Source organism: Macaca mulatta, chromosome 1, assembly GCF_049350105.2.
Source record: "Macaca mulatta isolate MMU2019108-1 chromosome 1, T2T-MMU8v2.0, whole genome shotgun sequence".
NCBI classification, from domain to species: domain Eukaryota; kingdom Metazoa; phylum Chordata; class Mammalia; order Primates; family Cercopithecidae; genus Macaca; species Macaca mulatta.
In genome coordinates, this window is record NC_133406.1 from 146,650,631 (window position 1) to 146,669,361 (window position 18,731).

Here is an 18,731-nt window from a genome sequence, read left to right on the forward strand (position 1 = left end):
ATATGCATGTTTTCATGTAACATCAGTTCATGTTGGCTCCTTGTAGCGTTTCTCAGATACAGAGATCACATTTTATACACATAATCTCCAGCATAGCCCGACACAGTATGTTACATCTTCATCTCAAGTTTTAATCTTACACTGATAAGGTGAGCCTGTAAGCGCACATTGATGGTGTAAGCTAGGAAATTTACCTCTGGGAAGGGCATGGGTGGAGTGGCCTGGGTTGATGACTACTTCTGGGAAGGAAAACATTTTTAGGACCTTAGTCTCTTGCATCTGCTTCTCTTAGCACTTTGGCCACATTCTCTTCCATCAGCTTCTTTATGCAGTGGGGCCTGACTGTGGGCTGCTCTAGGCTTATATTCTTAAAACTTGTGGTCCAAGGGGAAAAGGGGGTGTCTTCCTTAGCCCTTGTTCGAAAAGTCTCAGGGAAGGACTCTGTTTGGTCTCATGTCATTCACCTGCTCACTCTTGGACCGTTCAGTGTTCAGTATTCTGATTGGCTCACACATCCATTTAAAGAATGAATACACATTCTACTCAGTAAAGCTTTTAAATATAATAGCCACCACCTGCTGTCTATACCATTTACCCCCCTACATTTTTAGGATCAGAAGTATATTCTGCTATATTTCCGTTATCTCTATTCAGGATACATATATAAAATGTTGACACATGAATGCTAAATTTTGCAAAAAAAAAAAATCTTTCCAAGTCCTATTCCCATCTTTCCCCAGTTTATCTCCCTCCTCGTTTATGTACTGGATACCTATTGCCTCCAAGTTTGCCAGATTCACTGCTGTTACAGATAAGTTATGGGCAGGGGGTGGGGGTGTCCAGAGGGGATGTGGATCCCCAGCGATCTATAGCTTGTCCTTGGACAGATTCCCACCTCTTATCACAAGTGACCCAACCGGGAGGCCTGGTGTTCCTGGAGAGTTACCCAGATGGGTTTCTACTGCTCTCTCTAGTAATTCTCCCTTCCTCCACCCAGCCCTTCCACCCATTTGGGTATACACTGCAAGGTATACCCAGATCCTTGAGCCACTGGCAAAAGAATTCATTGTCCCCACCTTGGCACCAGGAAGGGCAAATGTTGACCTTCTGGGTGTCACTCCTGCAGACAGCATTGTGCTTGGCAGTTGACCACGTTAGGAAGTGAAGAAACTGGCCGGCAGTCAATGAGATCCTTCCATGCACAGAACCCTCTGAGTTGGCCTCTTCCTGTAGAGGAAGGCGTACTGTTTGTGTTTCCATGTGACAAAGGCGGTCCCTTAGCCCTTCTTGTTGCCTCCTGGTTCTTCTCAGATTCTGATGTCAGCATCCATCCGTCCCAGCCCTGCCGTTTCCTTTCAGCTGTGCATGGACTAGGCTCTCTGATGGACTATTGCAGATGAGATCTGCTGTCTGTGTTGCCAAAAGTATCTGTCCCTCAGTTGGAGGGAGGTCTGCCTTTCAGATTTGCATAAGATAAAGCACTTCTGGTGACCAGGTGTTCTCCATGCTTCCCTCATCACAGCAGATAGAGCCAGCCATTATGATTCATTGTTGTTTTAATCATTAACTTTAAGAGCTGTTTGATCCCACATGTGAAATGGAGATAATAATACTTAATACTCCTCTCCTAGTATGAGTATGAAATAGGACACTATGGTAAAAGTTCTCTGTAGAAATGCTGGCTCCTGGCCGGGCGTGGTGGCTCACACCAGTAATCCCAGCACTTTGGGAGGCCTAGGAGGGTGGATCACAAGGTCAGGAGTTCGAGATCAGCCTGGCCAACATAATGAAACCCCATTTCTACTAAAAATACAAAAATTAGGGCCGGGCACGGTGGCTCAAGCCTGTAATCCCAGCACTTTGGGAGGCCGAGACGGGCGGATCACGAGGTCAGGAGATCGAGACCATCCTGGCTGACACGGTGAAACCCCGTCTCTACTAAAAAAAAATACAAAAACTTAGCCGGGCGAGGTGGCGGGCGCCTGTAGTCCCAGCTACTCGGGAGGCTGAGGCAGGAGAATGGCGTAAACCCGGGAGGCGGAGCTTGCAGTGAGCTGAGATCCGGCCAGTGCACTCCAGCCTGGGCGACAGAGCGAGACTCCATCTCAAAAAAAAAAAAAAAAAAAAAAAATTAGCCAGGCATGGTGGCGGGTGCCTGTAGTCCCTTCTACTCGGGAAGCTGAGGCAGGAGAATCGCCTGAACCTGGGAGGCGGAGCTTGCAGTGAGCCGAGATCATGCCACTGCACTCCAGCCTGGGCAACAGAGTGAGAGTCTGTCTCAAAAAAAAAAAAAAAGAAATGTGGGCTCCTGGGGACCTTGCACGCAGGGTGAGTGGGGTGAAACGGTGTCTGTGACTGCTGCATTCTTCTTCAAGGCGTCTCTGAAGTCCGTGGTGAGGAGGGGTTTTCTGTTCTAAGTATTATATGCAAAGAAGGTCCTTCCACCCACTGAGTGAAGGAGTTCCCATGCTGGTTAAAGCTGCTCCAGTGACCATTAGGAACTGCAATACTACTTGCCTCAAGGCTATCTCTCCCCTCCTCTTACCAGCCACATCCCTGCTACAGCGCGGGTATGTGCAAGGTGGCCAGCCAGGATGCTTTATCAGTCGTTACTCACTTCCGTGACCACCAGGGTATTCTCACCTCCTTTCTCACATGCCACTGAAAGTCTTTCTGGATCAGAAGGAATTTTTTGGTCACATGACTCTTTGAGATTGGGTAAAAGTAATAACCCCTCTCTTCAGTGAACACAACAGTTTGTATACAGTTTCTAGTGGCCCATGGAAGCCCCAGTCCATCCCTAGGTTCAGAACTTCTCATCTGGACTGATTCTCACAGCTACTTTGGCAGGATGCAGAATTATCCAGTACATCGCTCAGATGGTAATGCCCATGGTCAGCTCATGACCATGAAAAAGGGATATTTTCCCGCTGAAATATTTTGTTTACATGGCTAGAATTTGCTTGACAACAGAAAAGCAATTTATAAGACCATTTTCTCTCCAGGCTGGAATGGGTGTGGTTACTCCTGACTCCATTTCTCACCCGGTACAGACCCCGCCCTCCACCCCTGGGTTCCTGTCTTCCTAGGCAGGTGATCCCTTGCAGGCTGGTTCATCCACTCAGCCACTTGGCAGCCTTTCTGGGTGGAGATAGGGATGGGTGGCTTTGGAAGAATGCACTGTAACTCTGGCAGATTCCTGCCATTAGGGACTTGAGAGAAGGAGATCTAGGCAGAAGGCAGTATCTGGAAGGACACAGAGAAAAAGTCTAGAGAGGACAGAGGGGTCACAGCATCTGAGGAGCTATAGCAGACATGGTTGTAGTTCTAGAATTAGTTGCTATCAGACAACCCAGTAATACAGGCCAGGGAAGTATGAAGGAGTCGGCATATGAGAGGTGGTTCTCTGGGGATGCTAAACACACATGGGAGATCTGTTCCCAGGGCTGAATTGCAGGGCCAGGGCAGGGGGAGGTGGGGCTGGAGGAGTGAGGATTCTGAAGGACATCCAATCAGGACTGAGGTTGAAGTCCAATTCTGCAACCAGCTTGGTCCCAAGGCAGTGGGAAAGAAGGGGTGTCACCCAGGCCCCATAGGCAGAGGGGGCCCACAGGATCCCCAGTCAGATTAGCTCAGACAAGGATGGTACATGGAGAGCTGGTAGTTGTGGATGAACCCAGGAGTTCCCTGGATTAGGGTCATGTGGGCAGATGCTGTGGATACACCTGCTGCCTATTAGCTCCTAACATGATAGAGACTCTGGAGTAGAAAATCCTGAGACATCTGAGCAAGTGTGATTAAAACCATATGTGGTATTTTAATAAGCAGTTTTAAAATTTAATGAGTAACATATATTTTAAGGCTAAAAGCTCTTAAAAGTCTCCTTATTATACCAGCTCCTAAGTGTACCAGCTGGGAGCCAGCCAGTGGTCAGTGGCTCATGGCATGGGTGGGTGTCCACCCTCTTCTTGTGGTTCCTGTAGCCCAGTGTGTGGGTGGGTATGTGCCCTGTGAGTACAGTGGGGAACATGGGGTTTGTCGTCCCTTCCTTCGAAGGGGGAAGGAAGCTCACGTTCGTTGTGTGCCTACTGTGTGTTGGGTGCCAGGCCCCCCGTGTGATATCTCACTTGATGCTCACAATAACTTGGTAAGTTTGGGGAGGAAACTGAGGCTCAGAGAAGTTAATCCCCCAAGGTCACCCAGCTAGCTAGTGGTAAAGACTGGAACCCATCCTGGCTCTCTTTCTAGCCTCCTACCTCCGGGGTGCATTACAGAGCCATTCTGAAGACAAGCAGATGTTTGTCTCACAGCTCAGTTTTGGAAGATGCCATTTTGCAGAGATGCTTGTGAGACAGAGAACTGGCACAGTGGAGATGGGAGAGAGGCAGCCGTTCCTGGCTGGTAAGGCCTCCAGAGGGCCCCGCAGATGCCCCTCTGCCCATTTTTATGGCACTCTGCATGGGAGGGACCTCTGAAGGGCTTTGTGGTCATTGCCTATTGCTTACATAGCTCATGCCTACCAAAAGTGGAAGGAAAGGGAAAGAAAAAAGTGTACAACAAAGAAAACCCAGGAGCTAAGATGGCAGGAGAAGTAAGTGATTGCTCCAGGTGTAATTGCTTGCATAGTAAGTGTAGAAGAAAAGGAATCTTGGTGATGAATCATCTTGGATGGATAAGACTCCAAGGGGTATATGGATGGGCTTCAGTGGATACAAGAATCCCTTGAAGCAGAGGTGTCCAAGAGGGAGAAGGGGTTCTTAGTTTCTGTCTCTGGTTGGACCAGTAAAGCCCCTTCTTCATCCCTCTTTTCCACTTATCATTAGAGACAGAAACTAAAAATCATGGCTTCAGCCAGGAGCAGTGGCTCACGCCTATAATCCCAGCACTTTGGGAGGCTGAGGTGGGTGGATCACGAGGTCAGGAGATTGAGACCATCCTGGCCAACATGGTGAAACCCTGTCTCTACTAAAATACAATTAAAAAAAATTGACGTGGTGGCGTGCGCCTGTAGTCCCAGCTACTCGGGAGGCTGAGGCAGGAGAATTGCTTGAACCTGGGAGGTGGAGGTTGCAGTGAGCCGAGATTGCACCACTGCACTCCAGCCGGGTGACAGAGCAAGATTCCGTTTCAAAAAAAATTAAAAACAACAACAACAAAAAACACCCATGGTTTCAGGCTGCTAAATGCCTAAAACAGAACAAAATGAACAACAACATAGTAAGGCGGGTTGGACAAGTTCTAATTGTAAAGCATTGCAAGTATGTGTCTTTTGCTCTAGCAGGAGGGCCCATGACTTTCATAGAATCTCAAAGAAGGCCAAGATCATCAGATAATGAGTCTGCCATTTGAGAGCTTGGGATTATGTCCTGTATGTGTTCTTTTTTTCTTTTGCTTTTATTTATTTTTGCCTTAATGCTAAAAACAGAAAATTGAGCTTGCATAAGATTTCTGGGGTGACACCAGGAACTAGGTGGTAGTGGTAGAGAGGTGAATGGGGCAGAGTTGTGTGTGATAGTTAAGAAAGCAAAACAGGGCACAGTGCCTAATTTTGCTTCACATTACTCAGTTATACAATTTTAATAGCTAGTTAGAGAAACAGAGATTGGTAAGGGAAGACAGAAGGCCCAGCAGAGAGAAATCTGTGTAGACTGTACTTAGTCTCTTTGTTTGTGTGCTAGGCAGATCAATACTGCTTCCGGATAGAGACCATTTGACAGCCATACTCTTTCATCCCCTTGAGGAATCTGGGGAAACTGTTAGACCAGGATATGTACAGCAAACACTCCTGAATGCACCCTCTGTGTTCACCAGGGCAGGTGAACATCTTGTCCACAGCAATACACAAAGGGGGCCAGAGGGCGCAGGCATTGTTGCCTGCCCTCCTCCCGCTGAGTGTCATTTGCATTCCCTTTTGGAACAAGAAATCAATCAGATTTGCATATAGGGAAATGTGTAGAACTGTCTTTGGCAGCTTCCGTAGCGACTGAGCCTGGCTGGAAGAGGAGCTGACCTCTTGCGCAAAGTCCTCTCCTCCTGTCCTCCCCGGTTTCTCAGCTCTTCTCCCTCAGGCCCTCTGACTCTGTGGGAAGGTGTGTGAGCCCCTGGCTTATTTGTTCAGAATCAGGCAGAGACATGGTGGGTGCTGGGGAAGTCTTGAGAAGCAGGGCTGTGGATCAACTTGCCTCCTTATCTGCCTAGGGCTTCCCAGGCATCTGCCACACTGCTCTCCACGGAGCCGAGTCTGCCGAGGGTATCCTCACCGTGACACCAGGCTGGTGCTGAGTGGGGCAAGGTCCATTCTAATCATTGCCTGCTTCCCAGGGCACCAGGAAAGATGGAGCTGGTTCCATCAGCCTCAGGCCCTAGCTCATTAAAGCTGTCTTTTTTCACCGGGAGCCAGATCACTGGGGTTTAGGGGAAGCAAAAAGCCAGAAAGCATTGATCTTTAGGGGAGAGGGAGTAGGATAAAGGGTCATAGTAGTTGCCACAAGATGTTTTGAGCTGTTCTGATCGTGATGACTGGTGGTCACCCCGAATGATGTCACTTTGGGCAGGAACGAGCCAGGCCTTGAAGCCTGGGGTGAGTTACTGTCCTCTAGCCATGGGCAGAGTCACTGTCCATGGGGCTGCTTGACAGAGCCCAAGAGTGCCTCCGTGTAAGGCTTGATGCCCTGATTCTGGGCTGCTTTGGGGAGGGTTTGGGGCTATGGGCAGTATTGTGTTCCAGATGTGCTGAAACAGTGAAAAGCAGGTACCTGGCAGGCATATCTTTCTCGTGCTGTCTCCCTCCATGCCCTGTTGGAGAGAGGGCCTACCTCACTGGGAGCCTGATCTTCTAGCGGGGGCCGTGGCGCTTTGGGAAAAGGACTCTGCACTCACTCTCTTGGCCCTTGTCAGCTGAGGGGCTGCTGCCAACAGGAAGCATGTGTCTGCTGATGTGGCTGGCAGGCAGCTCCTGTTTCCATGGTTACTAAATAGGGCAGGTTAGTATTAGGGCTGCCCAAGGAAAAACTGGCATTGAGGGCAGTGCTTCTGCAGGGGTCTTCCTCTGGCCTGCGTTAACCCTCTTTTTAAATTGGGGGGTGGGCAACATTTGACCTGAGGTAATGGAGGTTTCCTTCAAGGACCCACCTGGCTTCCCAGCCATGGCTTTAATCACAGGTGTTCCCTTGGTGCAAAGGAGCGAGCCTTCCAGGCAGCCAGAGAGGGGCGGTGGAGTTCACCCTGTGGGACCTTTTCCAGAGCTCAGAGCTGCCTGACTGGGTCCCTCCCTTCCTCAGTCCCTGGGAATTCCTTAGAAATGCCCTCCCCTATCCCTAAAGGGTCATGGTGTGTAGAAAGCCCTGCATCCAAATTTGATGAGTCCCAAATCCCATGTACCAGATCATCAGAAAGTGGCCCACCGCCCCAGGTCACAGCCCCTTAACGGGGCTGTGTGAGTAACAGGTTTAATTATAAAACATTTAAAAAATCTATTTGTGTTTCTGTGTGACCAGATACCAAGTTCTGCAGTCTGAGGTTGGAGTCCCTAGCCCTTTGTTCTCTGCTGAGTGGTACACGGGTCTGGTCCTGTATTTCCTTGTAACTGGAATAGAGTAATCATTGTGGGGAGAATGGGAGGAATTGATCGGCGTAAATAGGCAACGTTTTAAAGCTTAACAAGTCAGTGAAGGGCACTTTGAGAATGCCTGCAATTATCATCTTTAGTTACAAAAACAACACATTATGTTAGTCTCTCTCCTTGACCGTTTCGGGAGAAAATTGATGAAAACCTTTGAGTGCTGCTTCAGAAATTGTTTTTGGTGTGAAATAAAAATAAAAGATGCTTAGGAAACAGTTACCTAATAAGATTAGTCATGATTTAATCCTGGTGGAACAAATTCTTTGAGTATTTTGGAGATATTTCTTAGAATAAACAGAGAAATCCTCAGGTAACAAGAGCTGTGATTCCACAGTGACCTGAGTGTCTTTGGTTTTGTTTTTACCCTGGCTCTGGAGCACTTTATTCGTAATTCTATGTGATTTACATGTCTGAGTTATTTGCATATTACTTTCAGGAATGCATTTCATTCACGATTTCTGGGGGAAGGGTGTCTGGGCTTCAGAATCTCTTGGCTGACTAATCTCACGAATTTCTGTGCAGGATTTCAGGCACTGCTCCCCTCCCTTTTCCCAGGCCTGGGATGGTGCCTGTCTAGCCTCTTGGGGAGGTTTTTAGCTTGGAGGAATTGTTATTTGCTCTCCAAGGAGAATACCAGGTGAAAATGGCCCCTTTTGTGGTGGCTAATGGCCTGATTGATGAGTCATGCCCACAGAACTGCTGGGGCCTGGGCCTGGCTGCTCACACGGACTTACCCTTTGAACCCCATCTAATGGAAATGAGGGCAAGCCAGAAAACGCTTCCTCGCAGATGCAGTACTGGACCTTGGAGGACAGTAGGGTCCCACTGACCAGACAGTCTTCAAGGGCTCTTCCAGCTCAGAAAACCCGTCTGAGTTCTGCCACCTTGGTGCTGCCTTCTAGGTTCTCTGGTGGACTTTCTGTGGCCCAGGAGTCCTCAGGACTGTACACCAGACCTCCAGAGTCAGAGAGGAGAAGGAGTGAGGGAGGAAAGCAGAAAGGAAGTCATCGCCTGTGGCAATAGAGCCTCACTTAGCTTCTCCATCCCCATGTTGACACGTTGATTAGACCGGGCCCTTGTCCTTGCATGGGTGCGAGACTGTGGATCTCCGTACCTGCTCACTGGGCCCAGAACAATTCCCTATTTTTGTAGGCAGACTTGACCTAGTCCAAAGGACCTAGTCCAAGGTCTTCTGAGGATTTGACGCTAATCCCGTTGGATATTTCTCATACCTCCCTCATGCCTCATTTGGTATTGTTCCTTTCTGGACTGAATAGGTCCTGTTTCTTCCTCATTACAAGTTTCTGCCTGTGTGAAGTTTTAGAAAGCTTCAGGACACATTCCATATTTGAGACTGAAGCCACAAAAAGTTAATATATGGAGCAGTAGGATAAGAGAGGAAGAGCTACAGGCAGAAACCTGGATTTGATTAAAAAAAAAAAAAAAAAAAAGACTCGTTGAGTATCCGCTGTAACTGGTATGAAAGAGGAAAAGCAGTTAGTTTTCCCTGAAGGTGTTATGCGGCTCTTGGTAGGGGTAGAGGCCTCAGATTGCAGGGAATCCAGGAGGGCCTTGCTTGGCTGCGTTGGATGCGAGGTTTGTGTGCAGGATCTAGGTTACGCAAAGTGGGTAATCAGAGTGGCGATGAGTAATTAAAGTGAAGGATTTAAAGGAGAGTGTAGGACAAACAGTTGAGTCAGAAGTGGGTACATGGGCCCCATCCTCCCAACAGGCTGCACAGCCAGGTGGGAGGGCATAGGGCGCTTAGGGTGTTTGCTGACAGACTTGCTAATTAAACACCAAAAGGCAATATTGCTTTGCCAGTAGTGATGACTATGCCAACGTTATCAGCTGCAAACTGGCTGCCAGGAGCATCTTAATTAAAAATAAACAGCTCTGGAGGTGGGCTTGGGAGAGTGAGGACAGGGATCCTGTCTGGGTTACTTAGGACATCTAAGATTGCTCCTAGGGAAAGTCACTTTTAGGCCACCTCGTTTCTTCAAAGGAGCCTCTGTACATAACAAGGTAGTGTGAATGTACAACTTTCCCTGCTTCCTTAAACCTCTGGTTGCTAGAGTGACAAGCAAATAGAACCACTAGGAGCAGGTGGCATGGTACAGTTTAGTCCCAGAAGGAAATCCTGGGTTGGGGGAGAGGGGCTGCTAATGATTTCTGCCTGGTCTCTAAATTGAGGGGACAGCTAAAGCCCAAGGCCTCTTCTAAGAGGGGTTAGAATTTCATCAGAAAGCAAGTCTGGTCACATGAGAATTTCTGGCACTGTGTGCATGGCAGGCTGGACACCAGCCTGCGAGAATTGAGCGAGTGGATCGTATTGGCTTCAGCAGAGGGGAAAAGTCCCAGACTAGCCTGGGAGAAGGAGCCGACTCACTCCCCCGGCTGCCGACTTCCCTGACTTCTGGGCAGAAGCAGCACAGCTGCTGTGGTGGGCTAGGGCTTTAACATCCGAAGCCCCCTTTCTTTTAACCCTGAAGAAAGTGTGTGGTCCCCGGGACTGAAGACCGAAAGATGCCTAAGGAATGCAGTGCTTTCCACGCCTTCTCAGCAGCTCTGTGCTGCTTTTATCACCGCAAGTCTTTCATTGGAGTCAAGGTAGGTTTGGTTTGGAAATAAAGTACATCTGTCAGTCTTTTGGGGGACCCTGAAAGCATTAGTTTCCTAAAGGGCAATAGGTAAAAGTTTGCAGCTTGCTGATTATAAAAACAGAGGTGCTTTCTTTGACTGATGGGTCTTCAAGAGCCCCTAGTGGTGTACCTTCCCTGGAAGCAGAGCCCAGTGGCACAGATCGGCGCTTCTTGTCTGTTTTGGGCTGAAGCTGTTTTTCAGGACACTTTCAGTTCTCCATAGGCTGAAACTTTATACTAAAGTAACTCAGTAAGACAGAGCAATTTTTCTTCTTTCTCTCTTTGCTTCTCTTCCTTCATTTCTAATGAACGCACGGTGGCTGAGCCCTTTTCTCTGTGTATCCTGCTGGTCCATTACATATCAATAATATACATAATGTACAGAAGCCACACAATATTTCCTTTCAAATTGCAGCCAGGTTTCAAAACATCTCAGGGTTCAGAACTGTTGTCTTTACTGCTCACATTTTAACATTTGTTATAAGACACCAGTGCCAAGAGCTTTGTGTAATATGTCAATACACTATCTTTATTCAGAGAACCTCCTTTGGCTAATTCAAGATGAGGCCTGTGTTCTATGTTGCCTGCCTGTGACGCACTAGGAATTAAGATTAATATAGGCTTTCGTGGATCTTGGGGTTTGTCTGCCTTGGAAAAAGCCTCTCGGCCCCAGCCTGACTGCGGACCTCGTTTATTCCTGGGAAATTGGACTCTGAAAGCTCTTAAGGAATGCTTCCCACCCTGAAGCAGAGCTCCCTCTCCTGTGGGACTGGCTTATTCATTACCTTTGAAAAGGCTGCAACAGGGTTATGATGTTCTGCTTCTTTCTTCTCAATACGCTTTTTAAAAAATCAGGAAAACTACCTGTTAGTGGGAGAAAACCTTTCTGTGTAAAAATATACAGAGTGGGAAAAGGGTGAGCTTCCACTGATTTTGCTCCCTGGTAGGAGTGTTCATTTTTGTCCCTTTGTCAATAAATTTGACAGAGGATGAGTAATTAATCATTGGTTAGAAGCATTCCCTTCCCGACTTGAGCCCCTTTCTCTCCTGGAGCCCAGTGGAGTGATGCGAGGTCCATGTGGTTTCTGGCCTAAATATGGATCGTTCAAGTGTGGGGCAGATGAAGTCATGCCATTAACAGTATTTTAAAGCTTCCAAGATAGACTGGGAGGTCCCAAAGGGTATGGTGCACTTCAGGGATTGGCAGTGGGTTTCACGCTAATAGAAGTCCTTCCACAAGCCAACTTCTGCTAATTCAGTAAAGTGCAACTCAGCATTGAGTGTATGAGGGAGTCAGCCTAAAATATCTGGGTCTGAGGGATGAGTTTCTGTTTGGGTACCTGTTTTTCTGCACTTACGGCCCCCAGGCTGCATAATCTATAGAAAAGGCCACTTAATATATGGGGTAGTCAGATCCAGCTGTCCTTCAGCTTGTCCACTCTCTACCTCTCCACCGTGGGCACTGTTAGTGGTTGACTATTGGTAGAAACACCCTTCTTTCCACCTGGACTTCCTACTCTATTCCCAGTTTGTCGAAGTCTTCATAGCACAGAGAGAAGGCCTGACCTGCTCACTCACTGGAAACTGCAGCCCTTGGTCCCAACTTAGGGTTCCCCAACTGCACCCTCAAGATCAGTCTCCCTGTTTTGTTTTGCTTAGCTAGTTACTTGGGAAAGAAATCTGCTTGTACCTCATCCCCCATCCTGCCAGTGGTGCCCCAATTGATAATGCCGAGTCGCTTTATTGACTCCCACTTTAATTAGGGGTTTCAGATCTTGCTGCTCATAATTAGTTTCCGTTGCAATTAGAGTTTCAAAATTAAATTGGGATTGATTGCCTGATAGCAAAGAGGAAATAAAGCTCCAGTTCTTGACCATGTATACTGCTTCTCTTGGCATGAATTTCTCATACCAAAAATAACACTGCGGTAGCCATGGTAACTTTCCATTTGGTCTAATCCATATCATCTCTGGAGAAAGTATGATGGTATTAATAGTGTTTGCTGTATGGGAAGAAAACTAAAAATATAGAGGCTCCCTCCTTACATAGGAGAATGATTATACAGGTGTTTTCAGAGAGTAAGATCTTATTTGCAGAGGTCTTACAGAATTTAGGATGTATTTAGAGGCCTCATACGGACTTGTGTATAAAGACCTTGGGAAGGAATTAAATGGGAAGCCCAAAATGAAGAGAAGGATCAGGGATGTGCTGGCTCTCATAGAGTTGGGGCCAAATACAAGATGTTCCAGCCATGTTGAAGGTCATGATTTTAATATCCCGAAGGGGTTCACAGTAGACAGCCATTACATAAAAGACTACTGGATTTTTTTTCTGGGGGGAAAAAGATAAAAGTATGTTTTGTTTAAGCCCAATGGAAAGAAGCTTGTAATGGAGATATTCCAGATCATAACATTAACAGACACATTCAAGTTCTAAAGTCCATGGATATTGAATGTAGCCCTTCCATGCATAAGCCCTCTGTTAGGTGGGGAGGGATTGGTGGGAGGTGTGGGGCAATAAATGAGAATTGAGGTATGGTTCCTGCCTTCAAAGACTTACCACAAGAATATTATTAGGTCATAATATCCCTTCGTTACGTTTGTAAAAGACTTTCAAATGTATGAGTTCTTTCACATCTTGTCTCATTGGAGTCTGAAAACAAACTCTATATGCTATGAAGACTTCAACAACTTTGTCTCACTGGAGTCTGAAAATAAGCTCTGTGAGGTGAGCAGGGCAATAATTTCCCCTTTCCACAGAGGAGACACCGAGGTTCAGAGAAACAGCCTGCCCAGAATCATTTCGTCGGGAACCAGGAATAGAAATCAGATTTTCTGGGCCGAAGCCTAGTGCTCTTTTTTTTTTTTGAGACCGAGTTGCCCAGGCTGGAGTGCAATGGCGTGATCTCGGCTCACTGCAACCTGCGACAGGAGAAGGCAGAGGTTACATTACAGGCACCCACCACCACGCCTGGCTAATTTTTGGTGTTTTTAGTAGAGACAGGGTTTCACCATGTTGGCCATGCTTGTCTCGAACTCCTGACCTCAGATGGCCTGCCCGCCTCGGCCTCCCAAAGTGCTAGGATTACAGGCGTGAGGCACTGTGCTTGGCCACTAGTTTTCTTTCTACTGTACTATATTAAGACAATTGATGCCTAAAACAAGATGATATTGCGTATGTTAATACTTTATTTTGCAGTTCAGTTGGGAGAGAACAGTGTGAGCCATAGTTTTTAGGAAAGCTTCAGGGAGGATGTGGGACTGTTTTTTTTTTTTTTTTTTGAGACAGAGTCTTGCTCTGTTGCCCAGGCTGAAGCGCATGGCACAATCTTGGTTCACTGCAAGCTCCACCTCCCGGGTTCACGCCATTCTCCTGCCTCAGCCTTCCAAGTAGCTGGGACTACAGGCAGCTGCCACCACGCCTGGCTAATTTTTTTGTATTTTTAGTAGAGACGGGATTTCATCATGTTAGCCAGGATGGTCTCGATCTCCTGACCTTGTGATCTGCCCGCCTCGGCCTCCCAAAGTGCTAGGATTACAGGCGTGAGCCACCGCGCCCGGCCGGGACTGTTTTTTGTTGTTGTTGTTGTTTGTTTGTTTTTAAGAACAGGTAACACCTTTTAAAATGTTCTCCTTTTTTAAATAACTGGGGATTTGGACGCACAAAGAAAAGAATGGCATAGGGAAGGCATTTCAGCCTGGGGGAGCAGCAGACCAAGTGGCTCAGAGATAGAAGAGCCACTGGCATTTGCAGGAGTACAGTAGGCCAGACCTGGTCAGAGCAAGGTTCACTGGGAAGGTTAGTGTGTGACATGGTCAGAGAAGTCACAGAGGATCTAGGAATAATCCTAGCAGCCAGGCCTCCCATACCAGGGGTTAATAAGTATTTGAGGCACATTTCCCCATTGGCTTTCATCCCATTGCATCCCCAGTTCAGCTCAGCAGTCGCCAGTTGTGGTACCTCGGATATGTCGGTGCTGGGGACCCAGTGGGAGTCATTGGTCCAGTGGGGAGCTCTGCTGTAATATCATGCCTGGCAGGCATTTTGCCGACATTTACCTCTGGTTGAAGGAAACGATCGGTTATCACTGATTTGGTGTTGCTCTCCTTAGAGGGTGCTGTGGCTCCCTGGAGGCACATGCCTGGCATAGATGGGGCTGGAGTGGGGAGGATCAGGGACGGCCTCCTGCAGGGAGGGAGAGCCTCTGCTGAGTCTGGTGAATTAGTCGAAGTTATCCAGAAAAAGAGGAGAATTGGCCTTCTTCGTAGAGAGAGGAGCACACACAAAGTGTAGAGACGTGGAGTACCCAGGTGTGGGCGAACAGGGAGGCACCAGCCTGGAAGGGGAGCGCAGGGAGCAGCTGCTGGCAGTCCCGCCCCCAGGTCCCTGGTGAGCTAAAGGAAGAACTTGGTAAAAAACACAATGGGCCACATTTCTGGGGCTGGCAATGAAAACAAACCCCCACCTCTTCTGGCCCCTTGTGTCTCTGATTGTTAGTAACTTATTTAGGTATTTTTGTGGGCAGAGAACAAAGGAGCTGAAACTCGTCACTTCATCAATGTTTGCGCCTGAGGAAGATCCGGGTGCCTGTGTCAGAGGAACCTAAGAGACGGGAATTACCTTGCAAGGGCAGAAAGACCACCTTTCTGAAGGAGTGTAGATAGAGAGGTTGGGGTGTGGTGCCTGTGGATAGATGAATCAGTAAGTCTCCGCTAACCAGGCCTTAAGTCCAGTGGCCATGGTCTTGTCAGTGAGCAGCCACAGTTAGAAGGTAGGGATGTTAGGCATGTGCTTTCCTAGACTTATATTCGACTATGTTTGTAGCTAGGAAGTGCTATGTAGTATTGTTTCTTTTTTGTTTTCCTTTAAAGTCATTTCCCCTGCCCTGAAAATAATTTCTGGAGCCTCTTGGAATCCGTAGTACAGCCTGAGGAGTCACGTCTGCCCATCCTAGAGCGCTGGGCCCCTGGAGCTTGGTTTCGTGTGAACTGTCTTTCTGTGGTGGCGCGTGTGTGTGTTGGAGCAGAGGCCCTGCGCATCTTCCCTGTGGCTGGTCCTTTGTCTGTCTGTTACTGTGACAGCTTGGGGAATGGTGACACATCCCAGCATTGACGATGGCCCTAAGTGCCTTTGTCAGTAAGGCAGATGCACCATCAGCACGAGCTGCGCAAGGTGGAAGAAGCCTTGCAGGAAACATCTTTCCAAGTAACTCAGCCCCTCCTCGTGGCGGCTGCTAATTGCTCACTTATCTCTCCAGCCCTCCCAAAAGAAAGGACAGTGTAGCTTTTTGAAAGAGGCTTAAATGCATTCCATTGGCATCTGGTTGGGTGGGATCTGGTTTCAATATCAGGGGAAAGACATGCTTGACAGAGGCTATGTCCCAGCACCCGGTTCCCTAGCAGACCCTGGAGCTGGGATCCTGGCCAAAACCTTGTTTTTGTTGGAGAGACCTAAGTGGGAAGCAGAGACGGGATTGGGATCTTGGGAAAATTCTGTTAGTGAGTTCAGCACCTCCAGGACTGCAGAGGGATGGGCCGTGCTAAACACTGAGGAGGACGCTGGAGGCTCGGTGTGCTTCGACCACAAAGGTCTCTCCGCGCAGCCCGTGCGAGAGGTCAGCAGTACACACGGGACCCAGTCCTGTTGCCGGGTTTAAAGATGTTGTCAGCGATAGCTTGGGGGCCTTTTAGCTGATGGATATCTTGGGTGTCCCCAGGAACAGCAGAGGAGACTCAGCCTGTCCTGGTGGGGAAGGAAAGGAGAGCCTCAGGAGGTTGGACACCATCTCTAGCCTCAGCTGTATTTCCAGTGTGTGTCCACAGGCCAGGAGCTACTGTTGGAATCTGGCTCTGGCCATGAGAATATTATGGCCAATTTTTCTTTCTAGCTCATGAAAGTGCTATGTTTCATGTCTTGTAGTTCTTGTGGAGAAGAACTCTCCCCAGTGTCTACTCTAGATATATGTGTGCTTTTACAAAAATAGTTACGTACAAAGAACTGATGAGTAAAATCTGGATTCTCAGTAAGATGGGATTTGAGGAACTATCCATGCAGCCTCTGACTCAGAAGCCATTGATGGGCCGGGCGCGGTGGCTCAAGCCTGTAATCCCAGCACTTTGGGAGGCCGAGACGGGCGGATCACAAGGTCAGGAGATCGAGACCATCCTGGCTAATAACACGGTGAAACCCCGTCTCTACTAAAAAAATACAAAAAACTAGCCGGGCAAGGTGGCGGGCGCCTGGGAGGCGGAGCTTGTAGTGAGCTGAGATCCGGCCACTGCACTCCAGCCTGGGCGACAGAGCGAGACTCTGTCTCAAAAAAAAAAAAAAAAAAAAAAAAAAAAAGCCATTGATTCATCACCCTTCCCCAGCCTACCCCTAGCATGTGCATTGAAGGCCTACTAGGAGGGGTAAGACGAGGTGAATGTTCCGCCTGAAGGAGCTCTGCTGTGTCTGGTGGGCAGATGGAGATACAAGCAGCTTACACTGTGCTTTATGGTGGGTGCAAAGGCAGGAAGGATGCACAGCCTATGGTGAGATCCAGGGAGAGGTCTTTAACACAGCCCTGGATCAGGGGACTTCCTGGAGGAGATAACACCGTAGGAGCCATAGGTACAAAAGGCATAGGAGAGGGAAAGAGCTTCCTCTACGGGAGCTTCAGGCTAAAGCTGAGGAGTGGAACGAGATGAGCCCGTAGAGGCGGTTGGGGAACAGAGCATGCTGGGCCTTTTATTTTTATTTTTACTTTTTTTAAGGGCAGTGGGGACCCAGCAAGTGGCTTGGATGCAGAGTGAGTGAGAGCTTGAGTGTTGGACTCTATGTGTGGGATGAGTTTGGGGAGCAGCAGCAGCATCCCCCTAACTCATGCCTGTGTCCTCCCTGGGCCCCTGAAGCCTCCCATCCATCCTGCTTGTCCTAGCTCAGTTCACCCTAATTTTCTTTCCTCCACCTTCACTTCAGACCTTGTCCTTCTAACACTCACAACGAGATTGTGTTTCCACTTAGAAACATGCTGTGGTCTTCCCCATGTTAAAAACCCTCCTCATTTCCATGCTGTCCTTTCTAGTCCCTATCTTCCTCTACCCCAAAGCTGGTTAACACAGTGTTTTTAAAAATATTGAGCAGGGGCTGCATGTGCAGGTTTGTACATGGATATATTGCATAGTGGTGGGATTTGAGCTTCCAGTGAACCCACCACCCAAATAATGAACATTGTACCAATGGGTAATTTGTCAACCCCTCACTCCCCATCCCTCCTCCCCTCTTTTGGAGTCCCCAGTGTCTATTAGGTCCCTCTGTATATCATACATGCATAAACTCTCACTTACATAACACAGTCTTTACTCCCTCCCTTTCCATCGGCCACTCAGCCCCCTTTATGCCACCAGTGACCTGCACATTGCCAAGTGCAGCAGATGCTGTCCAATTCTGGTATGATTGGAACTCTCTGCAGCACTTGACAATGTTGACCATTTCTTCCTGAAATCTTCTCTCTCAACCTCCAGGACACTGCATTCTATTTGTTCTCCTGCATCCTTCCTGTCCAGTCCTACTGTCTTCTTGGGTTTCTCTTTCTAGTCAGCCTCTGAAAAGCCTCCCCCAGCCCTCTTCTCATGCTGTATCACATCTCTTTGGTGAAAGGTGGGATAGAATACCCCTCTATACTAAGGACTCCCAAGCCGTTGTTCTCCAGCTAGGCTCTCCAGTCAACCTATGTCCATAGCACCTGGACCCCATGGCCTGGTAAGTGACTCCATCCAGATGGCCCAGCAGACCTTAGTTCTACATCTTCTTCCACAAACCCACTATGCCCTCGTGCATTTTTATTGGATGTTGGTGGCTCAGTCATCTTTCTGGAATGGCCATGCCCCTTCTTCCTATTCATTTTCCACATGTAATCAATGAGTAAGTCTTCATGATATTACCTTCTAAACGCCACTCTCACCTGTCTCTTCCTTTCTGTCCCTACCACCACCCTATTTTCTTGTGAGATGTAAACATTCTTGCTCACTATTTAGCTCACAGGAATGCTGTATGGACTCATGAGATCTGAGTTATATTGGGTTGAGTATCTTGTGTCTTTAAGTCCAGTTTCTGGTTCTCCATTTCTTTGCATGACATGTAGGATGTTTGTTGTTTGCATTTTTGAAAATGCTTGTTAAATGAGATATGTGGGTATCTAGTGCTTTGAGCTCCTCTAGAAGGAATATACCTTTAAAGTGGCCTGTGAGTTGTATATTAAAAGTGGTGCAGTTGATATCTGGCCAAAACCCATCTTGTGATGAATCATTTTGTTTTACTGCAAGCCTACTGCGTACTTAGCACTGACATATGATGCGCTTTGTCCCAGAGCAGAGTTCTAAGATGGTTGTTAGTCATGGTACTATTTTGGAGAGAGAGAATTTCAAAGTCATTTGTTCTACACCCCACGCTGGAAGGCTGTCTGAATCTTTGGCTTTTCCTCCGTG

The 18,731-nt window shown here is 47.9% G+C and overlaps 1 protein-coding gene across 3 annotated transcripts in view; it reads left to right on the forward strand.

The window, feature by feature from the left end:
* Positions 1-18,731, forward strand: part of BCAR3 (BCAR3 adaptor protein, NSP family member) — a 144,561-nt gene that overhangs the window by 81,751 nt on the left and 44,079 nt on the right. Inside the window, exon 1 of one of the 3 annotated variants that reach the window (XM_015145271.3) lies at positions 9,453-10,231. The exons of the other annotated variants lie outside the window; for them this stretch is intronic. Within the exon in view, the coding sequence (XP_015000757.2) occupies positions 10,148-10,231 (84 nt within the window). The 5' untranslated portion in view covers positions 9,453-10,147. Of the gene's footprint in view, positions 1-9,452; positions 10,232-18,731 lie in introns of those variants that run through there. 3 annotated transcript variants of the gene reach the window in all.